The 17,132-nt window shown below is 42.6% G+C and overlaps 2 protein-coding genes across 2 annotated transcripts; both read right to left on the reverse strand.

Moving 5' to 3' along the window:
* Nucleotides 1–2,131: 2,131 nt before the first annotated feature.
* M406DRAFT_71396 (uncharacterized protein) lies at nt 2,132–6,412 on the reverse strand (the record flags this gene model as incomplete). Its single annotated transcript, XM_040925424.1, has 12 exons — nt 2,132–2,422; nt 2,523–2,789; nt 2,822–3,002; nt 3,039–3,067; nt 3,322–3,337; nt 3,664–3,843; nt 3,879–4,153; nt 4,203–4,241; nt 4,287–5,019; nt 5,073–5,793; nt 5,924–5,966; nt 6,002–6,412. The coding sequence occupies 12 exons, from the start codon at nt 6,410–6,412 to the stop codon at nt 2,132–2,134; spliced, it is 3,186 nt and encodes a 1,061-aa protein (XP_040779304.1).
* Nucleotides 6,413–12,790: 6,378 nt separating this feature from the next.
* Nucleotides 12,791–13,950, reverse strand: M406DRAFT_71397 (uncharacterized protein; the record flags this gene model as incomplete). The annotated part of the gene is made up of 3 exons (XM_040925425.1): nt 12,791–13,590; nt 13,691–13,805; nt 13,867–13,950. The coding sequence occupies 3 exons, from the start codon at nt 13,948–13,950 to the stop codon at nt 12,791–12,793; spliced, it is 999 nt and encodes a 332-aa protein (XP_040779305.1).
* Nucleotides 13,951–17,132: the final 3,182 nt, after the last annotated feature.

Consider the following 17,132-nt stretch of genomic DNA (forward strand, 5'->3'; position numbering starts at 1 on the left):
CAGTAGAAAAGTATGTGTCGCTGTTGCTTTTGTTTTTGCAATGACTTGGAACTGATTCCGCCCGCAGACGCGTTGCCCAGAAGCCAGTATCCATGCAGACTCATTATGTACAGACGGTACTAAGCACTGCTTTTGCCGGATAAATTCCTAGCTTGCTGTGAATTCCGGTACCGAGAGCCCCCTCAGCCAGGTCTGCAATCCTGTGCAACAACTGGAAACCAGCGTTGCGAATCGTGAAGCGCTTCAGTCTGTATCTGGAAAAGATCGGCAGACCTGGGACTCGCAGACGTTACCTCCTGCCGCCTCCGCTTCCCGGGCGCCCCGCCGAAATGGTCACATATATGATCTGAATTATGCATACAGGGAACTGAGCTGCATACTAGGGTCAACAAGTGCAATTCTAATGCGTACTAGTACTTTGTGCATGTACTGTAGTACTATGGTAAGTCGTGCATGAAGCACGGGCCATAAGGCCAGATTGGTTTTTGTGGCCCGTGCTTAAGCACTAATGCCACGCAGGTCGCAAAACAGATCACCAACAAGAACCAGGTTCCAGGAACTCCTACCCGAGATCCATCACCTCGGCTCATATATGCGTCTCGAGCTGAAATATTTATCTCACATTTACGATTTAGGTAAATCGTGGCAGTCATTAACCAAGAATTCACTCAGCACCACTCTTGTTGATACAGATCTCTTGAAACCTTCAAGATCTTTGGAGCTCGCTATTACAAGCCCTGTGTTATAAGTATTTAATATGCAAGCTGCAGCGCAAGTTGGTCATAAATCATTAAGCCAGTAAGCTATGTGATTCAAGCTTTCATCTTTTAATTGTTTCAATTGTATTGCTTGAAATTGGGTTGCAAAATTCTCTACCTAAGCTAATTCTTTCTTGTTTCAACTTTGCTATAATATTCAACCTGATAGCAATTCAATAATTTCTAACAAGCCTTTCTCTATTGCGAAATCCAAAGCTATTATACTATACTTGCCTGGCTCAGTAGGATTAGCGCTATAGCAATGCTATATATTCGATATAATTATAAAGAATAGCTGTAATAAGCAGTGTATTGTTGTAGTTATTCTTGTTATTAATATTCTCCAAGCAGGATTATTGAACTTCAGGATAATCTTCCAAGAGATATTTCAAAAGCCTATAGCCTTGTATTGTGAATATAACCGGCTTAATATCTTTCACTAAAAAGTAAAATACTATATTCCCTAGCTGATTATACTGAAAAGGATTAATACTATTGTGTAGCAAAAGCTTTATTATATCTTCTTTATTATCTTGGAATTATTTATTAGGGGTTTGAAGAATAAAATGCAAAATAGCATTGCTTCTATTATAAGAGATAGGAATATTGAAATCTATATTACTAGATAGCAGTAAGTCCAGTATAGCTATATTATATAAACAGGTATCGAATAGAACCTAAGTTTATAGTTTTGCTAGTATAATATCTAAATTAAGCAATATACGGACTTATTCGAGATCTCTTGCTAGAATAGCAGAGGCAAGAGCTGCTGATTTCGCATCGATGTTCTGGTTGCTATCAACGAGAGTCGGAGATGAGAGATGACTAGGAGACCATGACGATGCCGAACCAAAACTAACAAGAGTTATCGTCGGCGATGCAAGCGGATCCATCATGATTGTATATTCGAATGGAAAAGCTAATTTGTTAGTCAAAGGATAGAACAGGTGTTTAAATAATATTCAAAGCACTATTAAGGGATCAAGTATATCCCTAATCTTAGAATATGGAAAGAGAATATAGCAATCGATTTCACGGATTCGATTTTCCGTTTTTCTGCATCCCTGCTACATAATAGAGCGCTTCGAGCTTAATAGTTACCCGCTCCTGGTGCATGATCGGGTAACTTGACGGCAGCAAATTTACAGAACTCCCAATCTTGCTCGCAGCTTTGGCGTTGCGTCTCGGCAAGCTCGATTAAGACAAATACACGAGCATGTGATGTAGATTTTCAAGACCCAGCATGCAACACATTGAAACCAAGAATTGAAAGTAGGAAAAGATCTCAGTTAAGTATAGCTAGCAATAATCCAACTGCTCCTTGCCCTCTTGTGTGCAACTGTAGGCTTGTTTTCACGATTCCTTCTTCTCTTCTAGGGTAGTGTCAGCACTTTAGCAGTGATTGAACTGGCCAGAACAGTACTACCTCTGTCGCCGCTGTTGCTTCCGCCCGCTAGATTGCGCGGCATATTTTCCTGGCTTTCGACTTGTATTTTCATAGCAGAAGGTTGGCCAACTATGCGGTTCTTGTCGGCAAGGAGGGCTGGTTCTGTCGAGGATCCCTCATTAGAAAGCTTAGGAAGCTGAGCTTGGTAGTCCAAGAGCAACCATATAATGTTCTTATCGTCGATAGGGGCCGTTCCTCTGAGAACATCCATTACGAACTTAGAAAGAGAGGTTACTAAGCGAAGTTCTCAGGCTGTACCAATTGTGCTGATTGGAAAACAAGCTTCAAAATTGTTTCGAATTGCATCTCTTTCTGACTGTATGGGGTTGTTCGTCTAGGCGCGGGTCATGAGTAGCTTTACTTATGTCGTCGCTGTTGTAAGGTTCCATTGCGAACCGGACCTTTTTCTTTGGCTTCTTTTCGGATCGATATACTTCGAAACAATTTGCAAATCTTGCGTTCTGATCTGCTTTTCTCCTCTTCAATTCCTGTTCCTCGCTTCGCATAGCCTGTTGTGAGTTATATCCATGGTACTCTGTGGAAGCCCGCCTTGGATCCTTAGTATTGACCTTCACAGATCGCACCTTTTGATAGGAGTAGTAATAATAGATATAACCTTCTTCTCGGAAATCGTATAGCTGATAATTCGAATGTTTTTGGTGCGGCGTAGAATGGAGGTTGTGATAACGCAGAATAGAGGGTTTTGACAGCAGCATTCGTGCTGGGATGTAGTCATGCTGAATTCTGAGCTCAGCAAACTCATGATAGCGAGAATGGGGGGACATGTTCCATAACAGCTATAGAAATTGTGGATGAATACGAAGAGTACTCACCCTTGCCATAGTTTCTTGCCCATGGTTGTCTTTAGTTTTAAGTATTGCATCACTATAGACAAGATGCGGATTTTTTTGTTTCTGTTTCCGAGAAATGGGAATCTGACGGGGCTTCCGTTTTTCTCTGCGGCCATCTCGTACCCGTTTAGGACACCTGCTATTGTCAGGGGGCGCTGCACTCTCGGGCTGAAGTGGCAGTCTTCTCTTGTCACAGAACATCACTCGGTACTTCTCAAATGAATCTTTCCAATTAGAATAGATCTGATTATAAGTAAAAACTTACGCAATCATTGAAATATCTGTGTCGGTGTCCAGGATGCCGATTTTTTTTAATGGTCCGGTTGGGCCCGTGTGGGCCCCCCTTAGCCAACCAGAACTCTCCTGATCAGCCTGGTGGTTGTCTCTTAGCAAATTATGTATCTGCTGGTCAACTCACAATGTCAATTATTTTTCATAAGTACTTCTCTTTCATTTGTCGTCGATCCTACATTATGCCTTAGCTAAAAATAAAAAAAAAAATAATAAAAAAAAACCCGCAAGCTGGATCAAAGCTTTCGCAATTGTCTCTCGAAACATAATTAAGCACTTTTCTCTCGTACAGGAACATTACCAACGGAATAAATACACTAAGCAGAATGGTGAAGTAATCCTACTTGTTCCCCAAGGTCCTTCGTTTGGAAACAGGTTGACATCTCCGCCCGTAGCGAAGCGAAAAAACAATGTAGCAGGCTTCCAAAACTTGTAGAGCAAGCGCAAAAGCATTGTTTTTGCCACCGGAATATAATATTTGTATTTTTGAATAATACTACGTAACAGCAGAAGTAGGGTTATCCAAAGTACTATTGCTGCTCATCTTTCAAGAACTTCAGTATGTCTGGGCAACATCTCCACACCCATATCCTCCAGCTTGCGTTTGGATCTACGCCGAGCGGATTTTGGCTGCAAGAAAACTTGTCGTATAAACCGGTCCTCAATAGACTGATCACATTCATGCGAACTCGTTCCGGATTCACCTTCATATCCCAACCACCGACCTGACGTCCATTCATCCGGAGCACTGCATTGCGTATCACCATCAAGCCACAAGAATGGCCGTCTTCTTGTTGGGGGCAGGGCTACAAGGTTCGTTAGTTGACACAATCGTTCGGGAAATCTCATACTTACTGCCTCATTGTATTCAAAGCCTAAATCTTTAAATTCGGCCTACCAATAGTCAGCATTGAATTACAGCTTGAGGTAGAGACTTACCTCTACTAATCTTCTCACACGAGTGTTCCTTTGCTTGATAGCACAACCTGCCATAGAGTCGTAGTGATATATTGTTCTTGCGTGATCGTTGATTTCAAGTAATGTGAAATGGTTCGTGTTGAGGTTCAAGGGGCAAAGGAGTATTAGCCTGGAATCGTCTCTGCCGCCGTCTCTGCACTCATGGCGGTATGCGTCAAGTTTCCTTCTCCAGAGACCGAATGGCTTTGTGACTGGGACAGTATGATTGCCGTTGTGTTGATCAAGAGGGATACTGAGACCATATTTCACGCAGGACGGCCTGTCTGTGAGTTCCATAGCAGCGGCAATAAGCCACAAGTCAAGCCACTGATCTGGACGAAGCCTCTCAAGCGAGCTGAAAGGCAGTTCGATTGCATCCCCCACCATAATCGAGCTATCGGAGCTGGAGTCAGATCCATCACATAACTTATGCAGCTCCTGTTTTCTGGTTTTGTGGATATTTTTTATAGCCTTATGAACTGCAATGTTGTAACGCTCCCGAGACTCCCAAGGCTCAGAAGCAAAAGTTGCTTTGGACAGATAGAAGAACTGCATCACCAGGTTCGATGGCGCTATCTCTGGACAGAGCCTAGCTTTGAAGTAGTAGATTCGCTCATGCTCAGGATTGCAATCCTCAGACTTGGTAAATTCCAAGAAAGCAATATGTGCCCAATCAAATTCCTGAGGGTCTTTTTGATCTTGAGCAATTAGAAACCTAGTTCTAAGTATTAGCCAGTAGGATTACACCTGTGAGATTGGAATATTTACCTCCAAAATATGAGGATGCCTATCATCTCTTTCCAATCCCGGTGCAGCTCAACAGACAATTGGAGGATTTTCTTAACTCTGGTGACGTATTCCTGAATGAAAAGCTTTATTATCTTCATGCTTAGTCGTGAATTGTCCCAGTACAGAATGGTGAGAACTTCGTTCATTTCTGGTAGCAGTGAAGTGGTCCTGAAGGATTCTTTTGTAGAGCTCCTATCACTTGATTTCAGTCGATAGTGGTGAAATATGAAAGCTGCAACCTCGAACACAGTCATCAGGGATTCGAATCTATTGCAAAGCTCTTTGCGCTGCTCTTTGCTAAGATGCCTGAGCCTTTTTTTGCCGTCAGCCATAGGCCAGTCTGTCTCGATCTCCTTTCGTAACTCATCAAAACGCGCTGCGCAGATCCGGAGTCTTTCTTGTGCAATTGCAAATCTAGGAGTTGCGTTGCCAAGCCGCAAGTGTTCTTGCCCTTGAGCTATCAGTCTGCGCTCGCTCTGTGTTTGGCAAAGCCAAGATGGCTGTTGGACATTGCAAAATCCTAGCTCCCATGTTGCTGGATGAAGGTAATGTGTGCTCTTATCCATTGTCGATGATTGAGGAGAGTCGCTAGAGTTATCGTGTAAAGTGTATAATGCTACAAGAGTAGAAGGAGAATATTGCGTAGCGCGGCTTGGGAGGATGTCGCTGCTGAGAGAATCGGAAACTTTGCCGGAAATTGCTGTAATGTAGTACCGTATGTCGATTAGGAGAGTCCTTCTACCCCTTATCTTATTTCTCCAGGGTTGCCATCACGTTTCGTTCATAAACAAGCGAGCTGATTTTCAGCAACTATATCATGCATAGCATACAGTTATGGTAGATACTATGCATGGCTTCCAGCAATAGTACATACTGTGCATAGCATCCAAATATGGTGAGTACTATACATTCCTTCTAGCATAGTGTGTACTGGGATAGGGACCATAGTCAGGAACCATGATCAGGGAAAAGAAACAGGGATAGCGACCATAGCCAGGGTCCATGATCAGGGATAGGGAACAGGGATAGAGACCATAGTCAGGGTCCATGATCAGGGATAAGAAACAGGGATAGCGACCATGGTCAGGATCCATAATCAGGGATAGGGAACAGGGATAGAGACCATAGTCAGGGTCCATGATCAGGGATAGGGAACAGGGATAGAGACCATAGTCAGGAACCATGATCAGGGAAAAGAAACAGGGATAGCGACCATAGCCAGGATCCATAATCAGGGATAGGGAACAGGGATAGAGACCATAGTCAGGGTCCATGATCAGGGATAAGAAACAGGGATAGGGACCATAGTCAGGGTCCATGATCAGGGATTGTGAACGACATTCTAAGTAATATTCAAAGAGGATATTATTTTCCAGTCTTAGAGATCATCAGACACAAGCCTGCTTGGATTATATCTAATTTTTTCTGCAGATTTTCAGTAGGACAGAGGGGCTTGGGGTAGGCAAGAGAGAGCATATACATCTCTTACTTCTCCGAGAATGCTGCTGCTCATCAACCTGTCTTTTGCCCCACCCTGACCAAATCATGAATCCTCCCTATCAATGTGTTTCCGTCGATCTATAGTACCTAGTGATGCCTGTGTTGCTTTTACTTGTTGTGATATATGATAGCTGCATAGGATGAAGTCATGAGATGCAATCAGTCATGATTCGTGAGCCAGACTGCTGATCACCCCATCACGACTTTATCCTGCTGACCGGCCGAGCTGTTTCAGCTGCTTGAACGGTGCCAGGAACTGATCTACCGCTCTCTCAGCTGACATAGGATCAGCAACAGAAAAAGTTCCGCTGCGAGGGTCACATCAAATGACCCATGATGTGGGATTAGATCAAGAAAATACAGACATAGTTTGTAGAGCATCGAGAAGGCGAATTTTGTAGACATAAATTCCAGTATGTGACTAAGACTCTTGATGTCCAATACACTCCCTCATAGGAGCAAAGGAGGTACCCTGGTCCCAATTGACCCATGTCCAGACCTCAATCTGAATGAAGTTTTCTCTCTCTCGGACTAGGTGGTCGAGGAACCTGTAAATTCGTGCCCCAGGGATGCTTTCAACATCGTAGAATGGAAGACAGATATTTCCAGACAGATATCGGACATTACTATCCTGACCAAATGGACCCTGACGGAAAGATGTAAATCCATCGAGATCCGCAGCACATGCATTTTCCCAGCTGAGTACAACATGGCTCAATCTGCACAGATACAAAGTATCCGATGGAACTCTGATGCTATTCACACATGACCAAACAGGCGTATAATGTACTAAAATCTGTTACCAGAGGTCTTGGTTTTTGAACTTGTAAGCACTCACCAGATGCATCCCATTCAATCATCACAGGTGGGCAAGGAAATGTCTCGTCAGAAGAAGGCGACTCCAAGGAATGTGCGCTCCTAGGATGCATGTCGAATTAATGGATAGAGAATTCTAAAGTTTTCCTAGGTGAAAGTACGGAGAACAGCTTGAGGGCAAAGAAAATGCGGCATGGGAAGAATCAATTGTTGATGTTTTATAGACTGAAGGCTCCTAAAACCCACCCCCCTCCCCCCGCTTTCATGCTAATTCCTGGCTTGCACCAAGTAATTTTTCTTTTGCAGACTTGGTGGTCCACCGGGATATCTCAGGTAAAGCAGCGGGAGATCATCTCCGCGATAGCTTCCAGCGATGAGACCATGCATGGTATTGGGGATGAGGAGTGAGGGATGAAAGTCAAGGAAACATTGATTGGGCTTGTACTGTCTGCATTGCTACTTTTTTAATCTCTGACCAAGCTCATCATACCCTAAAGAATGCTAGTGCAGCAATTTAGGTATCATTATATTTCAGCTCTCTCCTCAAGATTTGCTCTTCGATAGATTGAATCAAATGTGGCAGCAGATTTACTTTATACAGCATAGGAAAAGGTTCCAGAACAGGTTAAGACTCATCTAAGCTGGGATGCATAACCTGATGGAATATTGTATTTTTGTTTCTAATGTTTATTGAGTATGATACACTAATTATGCAGAGACTTGCTGGAATAAACCCTGATGATATCACTGATGCAAGATCAACAATGATCCTGTATCCTAGCCAGAGGAACCTTGAGCATATCTTGCCTGCAGCATTCAAAAGTGCACATATCAGCAGCTTACTTCTTGTATCAGAGCCTTCTTATTCAGCTATCATAAGTTACTGAATGATCGAAAATAACTTCTGATATCAGCTAATATTCAGTTATTATTGCATATATTTCATTTGCTATTATATTTGTTATTCAAGTCACTCTTATTATTCTGAAAATCTACACTAAGCAGCTACAATGCTTTCAACATAGCTACCAGTTGCTTTTCAGTATTTGCATATTATCTACATTAGCTGAATTCACTTTTTCCATCATTTCTTTAACTGCCAGCTTTGATATCACATCTCAAACCCTTCTGATTCCCTCATATCTAAGTCTGAAGAGTATTACTATTCTATCTATTACTCTTTTCGAAGTATATATCTATTCTCTTCAAACTTATAAAGATATTAATAATTGTACAGATTACAGACATTATATATAAGCTTATGATAACAATCGATACAATTATTCTCGCTTATTATAATCTTATTCTCAGCACTATGCTCTTTTGAACAAGCATTGTTCTACAAGTGATATTTTTTATTATTGAAGATTAGCTGCTTATTCATCAGGGATATGAATATATTTAAGCTTTTTCAGCTATATCTCATTTTCAAAGTTTCCTTCTCAGCATCTTATATATAACGCGTCTTCGAAACAGGAAATATGCTGTAAAACTGTTATTATGAATACTGATAAGCTGTATTGCACTGGCTGTATCAGTCACAGTCTGCTTCAACACATTGCATACTCAATACCTTGTGCAGTGCATTCTGTGCTCATATATTCTAGTGGAAAAATATGTATAGTAGATTAGTTATAATATGTTTTATTAGCAGAAGGGATCTGGAGAATCTGATTTTGCTTTGGCTTTGAATGATATTTAATGTATATCAAGTTCTTCATAATTCAATCCACCCTATTATCCTAAAATTCCGTATCTGGTGTATTGGAGTTAGTGCTAGTATTGCTTGCTCTTTCTTTCTCCTGTAGAATATCAATACTATTAGATCTGCAGCTAATAGCATGTTTAGAATGATGCAACTGCTCGAGTAATAAGTGTTAATTTCTTTCTAACAAAAGAATCAGAGATACTAACTTTAACATAATGTTGAGTTGCTCTTGAAGCATCTTCTCACAGAAGCTAAGAACTGAGATTTCGATTAATTATATTATCAATATGCTTTTTCACTTTACCGAAAAGCATCTTATAGCCCTTCTCTAATAAGTACAAGCTGTTATCCAAAGTCTTCTCATAATTTGTTTCTATAAGATTCATAAAGAGATCAATCAAAATCATATCAAGCTCTTCCTTCTAAAGCTTAGTATATACTTGCTTCTTACAATTCGCATATAACCGAGTTAATTCTTCAGTCCGAACTATGCTTCTGCTATAAGAAATATCCCATTGAAACTATATAGCTTCATACAATAAAGCTAATAGCATAAGCAAGATTGTCGGATTGTACAATCTCATAAGAGAATATTTGATAATAGCTTCAATATTCTTCTCAAACTCATCTAGAGATATATGCTGTTAATATTCTGAAATATGTGTATCATTAGCACCCGCGAAAAATATCTGCTTAGAGAAGACTTGGTTAGAAAAGATATCCCAGCATATAACTCAATAAAAGCAGAACAACTCACTTCGCTTGCAATTTCTCCAGATAAAGAAATTATCTCTGATATTGCTTGTAGTATTTGCAATATATTCCAGCTAATAAATCCTCGGTTAATAATATTGAGATAGTTATTAGTAACTAGAAATACATTAGTATTAAATAACCACAAATCAGATCTGCTTAACTTATTCTTTGTAATCCTATTATAGAAGCTAGTGCTGGGAGCATTATAGATCTGAGAATCCCCTAGTAGCAACAGCTGAAGCAATAGTTTCTTTCAATATTTGTTAATCTGCAGCCTTGTTTATGTCTGCTGATAATGGAAAACTCACAGCTATAGATTTATCAGTGAAGTATGCTCTTGAACAGACAATTACAGCCAGTATTGATGCAGTTGAATAGAATTTCAAATCGAGAATGAAATTGTCTTTAAGTAGAGTAAGTGAAGGCTTTTAATAGCTTGATCTCACCTCTACCAATTATTTGGTTTTGAACACAGCTAAGCGCTCAGCTGCCTTAGCTCTTATGCACATTAATATAGCAACTGATCAAAGTTTTTCACATCTTAGATATGTTTAACTTGTTGGGACTAAGCAGTCTCCCGCCTTCAATGCAACAGCTCCTATGATGCTGTTTCAGCAATCCGCTGCTGACTGGAATATGAGTATTGTATAGTAGAGTGATAGGAACAGGCCTTTTTGCATCACACCGCTATTCTTTATACTGGCAAATGATTACCTCTGAGCTATCAATAGTGCTACATAGCTAGTTTCTAATCTTACAAGTCTGATAACAGCTGAACAGAGACGAGTAGTTGATTCATAGTCTGCACTTTGTTGCAGTTGTTAACATTCCTTTTTTTGTCCAAATTAGGAAAAGATCTGTTGTATTCCTTGCATTGCTAGCTAAGTCAATTCAACAGTGGATATATTGTGGGTCTACTTAGGTTTTCAGCTTTCTGTTCAGCGGTTAAAGCTACTCGGTGTGTATTTAATCACTCACTTTCATTGTATAGCAGCAGAAAATTCTGCAGTTAATACCACACCCTTGTTCTGTTACAGCATGCTGGCTAGTGTACATGAGCTACATAGTACATCTAAATGCTCAACCCTAGTAATAGCCATCAAATCAATTGCGCAGTTAGAGCTACCTAGCGTGTATTTATCCACCAAGTTTTGTTCTGCTATAGCAGAAAATTCTGCGATTAATGCCACCTGGTGTGAGCCTAATTACTGTGGCAAGGATGATCTGCTAGTGATGTTATAATTAAAGGAGTTGATACTGTGAGTCACTGAGAATAGCTAGCAATTTCAGCTAAATAGCAATATTAATTACAGCTTTGGATAACTCACGCTACACAAAACTGTCTCAAGGGAAAGACGATAGATATCAAAATATTCTAGATTGTGGCATGCTAGATATAAGTTTGAAATACTCACTTTCGAAAGCTCTGCCTCCCGTATGATTTGTTCTTATTACTGCAGCATGCTTGCCTGATTTCATTTTATCAGCTTTTAGCAACTATCAAGAAGGGAATATTGTTAAAATGTCCCAGAATGTGATACTCAGTTCTGATGCTGCGGATCAGTCTCTGCAACAACCTTCAACTTATAATTATCTGCTTCCCAATGAATCAGAGCTGAGGAGTTTCGATCAGTGGCCGCTAGAACCTATGTATAGTCATATGAGATATGGTACGCAAGTGAGAGCGCCAACGTAAGTACAGAAAGACCTGTCTGAGAGTTTGATGCCGTGATCACGTCGCTCATTGCCATCAAAACGCGTGACAGACCTCTGGAAAGACACCCGCTGCCGAAGGGAAGAACAGTCCAGCAAACACCATTCCCAGATTCTCCGCATCCTCCCGCAACCCTAGCCGAACAGACCCAGATATATTTCCCTACCACGGGATCAAATTCACCAGGTTTCGCAACTAAGCATAGGCGAGTTCTAAGAGCCTCGATAGTATATTCATGATACATCCTATCTGGAACAAATATATACTGACTCTCTTAAGGCTTGCAATAGCTGTTGGATGCTTAAAGCAAAATGCAATAAAGGCTAACCATGTAAGAATTGTTGGAAGAAAAATAGCACCTGCGAATACTCTGCTTCAGCTCGAAAGTAAGCTAATCAGCCCAATTATCGATGTTCGCTCTAACAATCAAACTCTTAAAGAAACGAATCCCATTACAAATAGAATAAATGAGATGTTGATGGAGCACAACAGAGTAATTATAGCGGCTATAGGAGAAGTGCGGTCTGAAATCCATGATTTGTGGAATAACAGTCTAGGGAATGGATCATAAGGCTCTGCGCAACGAGGACTGAGCAGTAACTCAAGCGCAAATGAAAATTGAGAGATTGCCCAAACCTGTTATATAATATGGATAACTACACTCCAAAGACGTTCTTGCAACAGGGGAAAATGAAATATATACTATCTGCTATAAGGATCAAGCAATATAGCAACCTTTTCTTCCGCAATTTTTCCGACCCTGACTCCCCGTGGCTAATGATATAGCCAATCAGAGTCACAAAGCACCCAAGTCTATCTCCATTCATCGCCAGCCAAAGCTTTCGCAAGATTTCAAGCTGGATAAGCGCAGAACCACGGAAAGTAAGCACAGTTCATCAGTCATGGAAGCAATGCCTATGCTTCCAAGATTTCAGATCGATTCGTTAGAAATGCCCGAGCGCACTGGCGCAAATCTGATCAGGCTAATGATTCTCAATACAAGTGTATATGCAGAGCTGAGGATAGATGCGCTGAGGGCTGCCTCAACCGCATTACGTAGTATGAGTGTCATGATACGAATTGCAATGTTGGAAAGAAACAATGCAAGAATCGTGCCTTCCAGAATGAATAAAGTGGAAGTCATGAAGACTCCAGATCGTGGTTACGGCATCCAGTAAACAATCTTTTGAGCCGGGCCAGCTTTTACTGGAGTATAATGCTGGTGCTGGTGCTAGTCTTCTGGGAATTGACTGTCTCCTTCCACTCGTCCCGATGCGGATTGGGATAATAGTGTTGCCGGACCTTTCGTGGTGCTCCTACAGCAGCAGTAGCCGCAGCAGCAGAAGCAAGAGGAGAAGGACCGTGGTGATGCTCGGCACTGCTGTAAATCGTCTCGCCCTCCACCTGCAGCTTTCGGCCCCTAAACACGAACCCGTTGAGAAGCATCACCATACGCTTGGCCAGTTCGGCAGTTTGGAAATGGACAAAGGCCAGGCCGCGTGGCTTGCCTTCCCTGGAAAGGGGGATGCGGATCTCGCTGATGAAGCTAGCCTCAGACCCTATCAGATTTAGTACTGCCTCGCGGGTCTGGCTCTCTGTGGCGCGGCTGGAAAGATTGCGTATCTGGATGCCTCGCTGTTCTGTATAGATGACGCCACGCTCTGGGGTCTTACTAGTATCCATAGCTGCCATCTGGCTGTTTTGCATTGCTACCGCCTGCGATCCATACTTGCTGTAGGGCTCATGCGCCGCATATAAGGTGCCTGGATTATATCGTTGCGTGGCGTCCAGGATGCTGCCGGCATAGGCTAGGATAGGTGCTGAGACTTGCCCAGGCTTTTCAGGGGCCGCGAACATGGTACAATAGTTCCTGCCGTCGAGCCGTCCGCTCGATGCCGCCTTTGATTTGCAGGCCTCAAGGCCTCGCACCAGGATTGGGCTGTTTGCGTTCTTGCCTTCCGCAATAATTGCCCTGCCGTTGAATTCAGTACCGTTGAGATGTCCTGTGGTCCAAACTATCATATCAGCACGAGACTTGATATATCAGTATACAACATATGATGGGTACTATCGTCGTACTGAAAGCTGTCTCAAAGTTCTTACGGCCCTTGAGCCTCACCCAGCCCGACGTGCTCTTCCGGAAGAACTCCACATGGTCTACCTCGCAGCCCTGTCGGACGAAGTCTTTGATCTGCTGCCATGATGTGTTGAACGGGAGCTGCAGGCCGCGCCAGTCAGTGGGTGAAATTCTTCTCCAGAAGCTGGGTATAGGTTCTCACATTCGAAATAGGAATATAATAGACACCCGTTTGGTTCCCTGGTAGGGCCATATCCTTAAGCATTTCATGGTCAGAGGCTACCATATTCTTGTTGCCTCAGGAATACCACACAAGCTGGGCAATACAGGTGACAAGAGGAGGAAAGATATTTGTTCTTCCCTATAATTATGAGAGGAGATACAGGGGAGGAAAGGGGGACACGAGGACTCATCTGCCCAAGATATTTAAGTGAAGGGGCATCACGCCAAGTTTAAGAGACGGCATGCCGTCGCGCTCCCTCCCTCCCCTCCTCTCCGGACCAGCAAGGAACCCCGCGCATGCAAACACGCCAGCTCTGCCCGCGCTATTGCACATGGTCAAGTAAAGTAGAAGTAGTGGGGATGATGGGTGTATATGTAGTACCATTGCTGTACTATATAATGATGTCTCGAGTACTGTATACTCATTCCTCAGGCAATATGCCTAAGAGAAGAAAGTATTACAATACAATAGCATACACATAAATATACATAGCGCAGTACACACATCATAGCAGGAACACCTTGTGATGATACCGAGTAGTATGTATGTACGAAGTACTTTGACAGGAAAGAAAGGAGAGGAGTACTATTATCAATAGGGCTATGCAGACGAAGCAGGTACTGAGCAGGGAGTCCCTTGCAGTAGATATTAGCTTATACTTGGATATGAATCCCAGTGGCGCATCCTATACCTTTCTCCGCCTCTGCGCCGGAAGTATCGTTGTCGATCCCGCTGCAGGACGTCTCAGCGCCCTAGGTGCTTAACTAGAAATTGTCGTTTCCGCGCATGTTGTGACAACAGCTTGTAACATTGTTTCCAAAGTCATCTGGTCAAAAGTGATGAATTCCTTTTCTATGAAACACCCTTTACTTACTATTCTGGTTCACAAGATTCACATGTCCATCCCAGTTTCTACTGACCTATTATTCTCTCCCCCGTCCCTCCCTCTCACTTACTCATCGCTTTTTCCTCAGGCCGCCAGCATCATCTCATATGTCAAACGACAATTGGAAATCGGTCCATTGTTCTGTTATCCTCGTGAGCACGCTCTGAAATTCTTGGTATTCCCGAGCGATCCATTGTGACCATCGGACCCGGCAAACACAGCCTATCGGTTTCCACCATATGTGGCTGGGCCAGAGCCATCGCTCGATCGATTGTCATATTCACATGCGATGCTTCAACGAAGTCGCCCAATCGTAGAAGGTTCTGTGACTTGTAATGGACGAGTCGAATAGGAAGGGTTTCGAGCCGAACTATTCTGTATGAAAATTCATCATTGACAAGCTTCATGTTCGGGTTGAGTCTTCGACCTTCTTGAGGACTATGATTTCGGCTGCCCTCGGAGATTTTGAGCGAAAAAGTCGAGAGCGGCAACAGAGAGTAACATCGTGTACAGAAACATACGTCCCCATCAGACGAAACTTGTTGAGATGTCTGGAGATAAATATCAATTTCAAACATGATGCGATAAATGCCAACACCTCTGACAGAGACCTGATTTCCAGCAGGCCAGAAGGCTTGCCCAAGGATCCGGAGGTAGGTAAGGAACCTCAACTTCTCCAATTGTCTGACAGTCTGGAACATTCTGCAATACAACTTAGTAATCATTAGACCTCGTGATAGCAAAATATTAGAGTAACATACACTCTCTCCTGTAATCTCTTCAGAGTTCAGTGATAATCCATTCTCTGTGGGAGACTGCTTGGCCATAGGATCAATGTATGTGTTGTCTGTGTTGAAGGTGTTGTCTGTGTGTTGTCTGAAAGAGGAGACTGAAAGGTTGAGCCATCGTTGTAAGTGTTGTCTCTGTCTGTAGGAGCCTGCGACGTCGAGAGACAGCTCACAATGTAGGAAGCATTGTCCAAAGTCTCAACATGGATATGGAGAAGAAATCGGAGGTTCGGATGGAAAATCAAGTTGCACTTGAGTCGCAGTTATCAGGCTATCCTATAGAATCCTGGCTTTTCCAGATGCTTGACCGTGCATATCGGCGGAGGTAGTTGTGTCGTGCAGGGCTAATGTCTTCCCCTGAAATTCGAGGTAGCAATTTTTCACGGTTCTGTCCAAAGCTGGCAATTTGAAATCGCATTCTTCTGTTGTCCCAAAAACGTATTTTGAAAGAAGACCATCAGTCAAATTTATAGGAAGAGAGGGAGGATGCGTTTTGGGCAGTCGACGAAGCCAGCAGTTCCGCTGGATAACAGCCTTGGCAATTGGCAGTGATATGAGCGATGATAAAGACTGGGCACTCTTGAGATGACATGGTAATGAGTTCTGCCTGAGAAAGTTAAAATAACTTCTCATGCGCATTTAATTACAACCAAGCTGATTTCGTGTGATTGTGGCAATCTGGATCAACATACTGATGGTACGATATAGCTTGCCTGGAACTAGCTTAATTTATTGCCTATATGATCTTCGTCTCACTTCCTAGAAATTTCTACATGCAGGTCCGGTCTGGTGATGATGCAGGCGAATGAAGATGCGCTGGCTGCGTATGCTACAAGCAATCAGGGCCCATCTGTGCAGATAGATCAGGTTACAATTCTTCTTGAGTTTTCTCTGTCTTGAGTCTTGTAGATGCTTCCCTTCGAATTGTTATGCGTTTTGCAACCAGTTTCTCAGTTTTCTCATTGTCCTCTTTGCCGACTTCCAAGTCCACTTTATTGTATGAGTTCTCCTATAGCCTAAATGCGAATCGTGTTGCGGAGGCTGTAACATCTGCCGAACTCGTCGTTGGAGCCGGGGGCTCGAAAATTCCTTCTGCGACGGCATTTCTGAGAATGATATTTTTATCTGACGAAACTAGTCAGACAACAAGTTTTCTCATGGAAATGATGTCTGATTACCTTACGGAGGCTCTTAGTAATGAATTGATATGAGGCTGAAGCAAATTGTGACATCCAAGGGAGAAATGCTTGATATAACGAGGTTGCGTACTGATATAATTTCCATAGTAGAGAGGAGACTCGGGTTGTGAGCTTAATAAATTGAGAAACATTGCTCAAGATGTTTGCGATATTTAGCTGTTGCAAGATATATGCAGCACGCGCGGGCAGTGAAAGGAGGAGAGGGGAGAGTACACGTTACATGTGCAAAGGTTAGTGAGTCACTTGCATGTGCATGCTGGACATCTACTTGGCCCACAGCTTTTTCTGTGGACAAACTTAGCTAGCTGGCCTTCTGCCGTCTTTTTTACACCATCTGCTTTCTCTTACTCAGAACTTTTCCACGTAAGAGAT

The sequence above is a fragment of the Cryphonectria parasitica genome (assembly GCF_011745365.1).
Source record: "Cryphonectria parasitica EP155 unplaced genomic scaffold M406scaffold_2, whole genome shotgun sequence".
In the NCBI taxonomy this organism is placed as follows: domain Eukaryota; kingdom Fungi; phylum Ascomycota; class Sordariomycetes; order Diaporthales; family Cryphonectriaceae; genus Cryphonectria; species Cryphonectria parasitica.